Consider the following 4,824-nt stretch of genomic DNA (forward strand, 5'->3'; position numbering starts at 1 on the left):
CGAGATAGCTGATTGTTTCTTGCCCTTCAATACTCTGATAAGGAGACTTACTGTCAGTACTACGAGAAGCAGATTAGTGATGCTACTAAGAAGCTTAAAGAATCTAACTCAGAAATCACTGATGAAAAAATCGCTGAAAATCACAATATAAAGTTTAATAAAAAATGTCTAGAAGATTGTATAAAGGCTCACCAAAAACATCCTCCATCTCCTGCCTTGAAGTCTGTTGAAGAGAAGATTGTCCAGCTTGGTGATCTTGTTGTTAAGCTTGGAGGATTTGTTGGTGAAAGTGAGAGTGTTAAGAAAGCCGTTAAGAATGCTATTATCGCTGAAATTGAGAGTAATGAAGAGCTTAAAAATGATTACTCTTCTCATGTTACTACCCTTTCTGAGTCTGTCAAGTCTGCTGGCCAGGCTGTTGGCACCGATGAAATTAGTGAGCTTAAGCAGAAAGTTGCTGATCAAATTAAGCTTCTTAAAGAACGTGAATTGCAACTTCAAAATCAATTAAAAGATCCTTCTTCTTCCCCCTCTCCCTCTGCTGACTCAGCCGAATTGCACTCCAAGTTGGAGGCTTTGAGGAAAGTGGAGAAGCTTTGTGAATTTTATGAGAAACTTAAAACTATGCCAAATGAGCCAAAAAAGCTCTTAGAGAATCTTTGTGACGGCCTTCAGACTTTCCTCGGCTTCGACTCTGCTTCCAAAGGCTACGATGGCAGTGGTATTGTGTACTCTGACCTAGATAGGCTGTGTGACGGGGTGATGGGATTTTTGTATCAGGTGCTTAAGGATGTCAGCGAGAAACAGCCTTATGAATCAGGTAAGCGAATGTTTTTAGACCGTTTAATTCGTGAAATATATGCCAAATTATGTTCAGGTGTTGAAGGCTTCAAGAGCGTCGTAGACCGTGTCATCAGCAGGGTGAAGCAGTACAATGAGAAAGTTGTAGACTCAAATGACAAGGTAAGTGAACCGATTAATGAACTATTAGGTAAGGTGAGAGACGAGTATACCAAGTCAATTACTAGCATTCCAGATAAAACGGACTTGAAAATCATGACTCCAGAAGAAATCGGCAAGATTGTCTCGCCCGTTGATAAGTTGAGAGATGCGTGCATAAGCAGCGCAAAGTCATTTGACACCAAACTTACTAAGTTAACTAAGCATATTAATGATCTTAATTATAAATTGCGTGACAGTGTAAAAACTACGCGTGAGCGTATTCAGCTTGAGACTGCACGTGTTGAGGCGATGTCCAAAAAGGAACGCGAGAACTACGACGCGGTTATAAAGCTGCTCGAAGATTCCGCAGAAAACTTGAAAAAAGTGGTAAACCAAAAAGTTAAGAATGATGTGAGTTCGCTAGTCGCGGAGTTGAAGAGAAGGGTTTCGGAGATTTTGAAAAAGCTGGAGACAATTTTTTCCAGTTTGCAGCAGTATGTCAGCAAGTTGCAGGAATGGATTAAGAAAGCAGATGCCGACGTTAAGTCGGCACACGCGCAGGTTGAAAGTATATTGAGGGAAGTGAATGAGAATCCCATGTCGGCAAACAGGCAGAATGTCGAGGCCGCCGCACTGCAGTTGAAAGGAAAAGCGGAGGAGTTGTTGGCTGCAGGACAGAAGGCAAAAGAGAACGTTGCGGAAACAGTAAAGCTGGCGCTTGCGGATGTGAAGAAGATGGACGAGGCGCTTAAAGGGGATTTGTATAAGGTGAAGGATGCTGTTCAGGAGAAGGTAAAGGGTATTAAGGAGGCGATCAACGATGTGACTGAAGAGCTGAAAAAACATTTTCCAACGGAGGCTGATAACAAAGTGACGCTTGAAACAACGAAAACGTTCAACGAATACAATACCTACGTCGACCAACAACACCTGACTGCCCTTTCCGACCCTGACTTCGACGCCATCAAAGCAGCAGGCACCCTCCCCGCGGCGATCGGTGCGATTAAGACAAAAGTGGAGGAGGCTTTGTCCAAAATCGACGAAATGAGTAGTCAAGCCGACACCCATTTCAACGAGGTTACAACCAGACTCCACGACCTCTGCGAAGCAATTAAGGTGCCAGCGTACAACGCAAACACAACGCTGAAAGTGTTGAAAGATACGCCTTTCGCGGATTATGTAAAAGGTAGCAAGCGTGCAGATGACAGCATTAAAAAAATTGCGCATGAGCTAAATGAGCTGAAAAGCAACCTCGACACCGGTGCAATCACTGACGCCCGTAGGTTACTTGGTGACATTCCCAAATTGGAAGACGAACTTGTCAAAAGGGTCACCCAGTTCGTCACCTGCGAAGTCAATGTCGTCAAAAAGGAGCTCGCCTCACGCATCGTCCAGAGCCACGTGACGGTCGTCAAGCTGTTGCTACAGCAATTTGTCGCCAAGCTGCAGTCGGAGTTAGAGAAACTGCCGGACGCCATAGAAAATGACAAGCATATCGGATTCAAGGGTTTCATGGAGAAACTCTACAACAGCTTCAACGAAATCATCGTTCCTAAAAAGGAGACAAAAAGTGTCCGTGATCTGTCCTTCGCCTTCAACAATTTTTTTCACCGCAATAAACCATTACCTCCAGCAGGAGATCACTAGGCGTAACGATGAAGAGAACAGAAAGAAGAATCCTTCCCTCCCGAAGACACCGGATCCCTACGCATCGAAGCTCACAGCTGTGTACACCGCGCTTGGCAACGTACTCAAACACATCACCGACAAGAATTATTATGACTATAAGATACCCGGTCTACTCGATGAGCTGATGAACGCTGTCAATGGTCTCACGCCGCAAGATTTTGCCGATCCGAACACTGCCATCCTTGATGGCATACGTGTTGGTCTGCGCGGTTTCGTTAACGAGATGAGGAAGGCATACATATCCTCTTATGACTGTGCGAAAGGAATTACGTGGGATGGTACTTTTACGGACAAAGCACCTGAGGAAAGCAGAAATGGTGTGAAAGTCTTCTTGACAATTCAAAAGATGCTTTCCGATGACCTGACTGAGTTGTATACGCAGTTGACTGAAAAGACTGTGTTGCGGGGGCTCAAAATATACGCATCTTCTGATGACAAGGAAAACACGCTAGGTGATCTACTGCAAAAATGCGGGTATAAATTAGGCAGTGAGAATGGTAGGCAGGATGGCGAGGTTCAGTGCTCTGCTAAAATGATGGGCAGAAACATACTTGGTCACCTTACGCAAAATATTCAAAACGCGCACTATAATGAACATCTTAAGCAGTGCAGACCAAATAGGAAACGGTACAACTTCGGACTAATCGATATAATAGCGTGCATCTTCCAACATGTAAATCAATACTACACTGTCTGTCACCTACCAACTGTACAGTCATCTAAGCTGCCATGCAACATTTACCAGATGCTCTCATGGCTCTGTGGCTTAACATATAATCAAGTGTACCCGCAACTATCGCTTAACGCATTTAGCGATTTGTTCGATAAGGGTGAACAATCTGCGCCAGCAGACAGTGAGGACGTATCCTTCGTTGACGAAACTGCCGACGCATTGCCAGCTTATCCACATGAAGTCAGCGTTGCAAATCTCTCGACCACACTTATGGAGGTATGCCATCATTCGTATGAGGTATTGTGTGCAATACTAGGCCACGGACACGCAGGTGGTCGTTACGCCTGTGATTTCAATACGAACCCGGACAAGTTGTCATATCCAAGTAACCCGTCAAAGTGTCTAGACCTATGCATAGAAATACTGATTAGACTATATAATCAACTCTACTTCATATACGTTCAGTGTCATCGTTTATCAAACGCTGTGTCGTGGCGTGATTGTTATTATGGTCGGCACGTGGGCGGTTCGTCATGGGAGTGCAATGAGATACAATGCGCTGACCTAATTGCCAACCAAAGAGGTGCCCAAAAGTGTAACCAAAACGCTGCCCAAACGTGTGAGCAACACCCGAAGTGTGGCATAAAGTCGCCTCTGCAGTCATTCTTGGAGGATGGTCTGCCTGGGTTTCTCCCTCACCCCTTCAAAACACCCAATTGCAAACTAACTTGTGAAGCGCCAAACCATCGTGGCATACCATGCAAAACTCCAATGGGCTTTGCAGATATCAGTGTAACGGCGTCACATACAAAAAAAGGATCGCACCTCGCAGAGGCTTTAGCAGCTTTATGCGGTACACCGAATACACCCTTGGCTGCAATCTGCGCCTCACTTACGTGCTTGTTACAGCGAGCTCCGCAGACCTTGGACGACATGTTCTCATTCTACTATCATCTACTTAAAGGTTGGAATGGTAGTAACAGCAAACGCAATACGCATAAATGCTATGCTTTCAATGATGCCGTCACAAAGGCCCATTTCGGTGAAGCATATCCAGATTTGGATATAACCACGATATTTAAGGGCAGCGATCACAGGACTGGTAATCACGTTAACGGTGAGCTGCATAGTTTATTTACGTGCGATTACGGTAACAAAACTGAAATGGAATGCGGCCGGTATATGCAGCCATTTGGCCACAATATATGGACAGTTTTCTCCGAAGTCAATGCCGACAAATATCTCACTTGGATTGTCTATCTCACGGAAGCATTTTACGATTTACTCAAGAAGCTGTACGAAGAGTGTTGCAAAAACTGCAAAACCCCAGGATCACGGTGTCATGGTAAGACGTGTCACCAGAACTGTTTAGTTTCCCATACCTCCACTCATTCTAAAAACTGTAGGTCAATTGCTCAGTGCCCATTCACACGTCCGACATTAAGCGAATACGGATTTGTATTTCAGAGCGAATCAAACCTCAGCGGAACATATGCCCGAACAAACGTAGTTAGCAACGG

The 4,824-nt window shown here is 44.7% G+C and overlaps 1 protein-coding gene across 1 annotated transcript; it reads left to right on the forward strand.

Annotated features, from left to right (window-relative positions):
- Positions 1-164: 164 nt before the first annotated feature.
- BBBOND_0002830 (hypothetical protein, conserved) lies at positions 165-4,822 on the forward strand (the record flags this gene model as incomplete). Its single annotated transcript, XM_012915118.1, is given in 3 exon segments — positions 165-221; positions 238-2,449; positions 2,514-4,822. Coding segments are annotated over 3 exon segments (4,578 nt in total), but the record flags the coding sequence as incomplete, so codon positions are not given.
- Between the last annotated feature and the right edge of the window lie 2 nt (positions 4,823-4,824).

This window comes from Babesia bigemina, scaffold Bbigscaff_70415 (genome assembly GCF_000981445.1).
Source record: "Babesia bigemina genome assembly Bbig001, scaffold Bbigscaff_70415".
Lineage (NCBI taxonomy): Eukaryota > Apicomplexa > Aconoidasida > Piroplasmida > Babesiidae > Babesia > Babesia bigemina.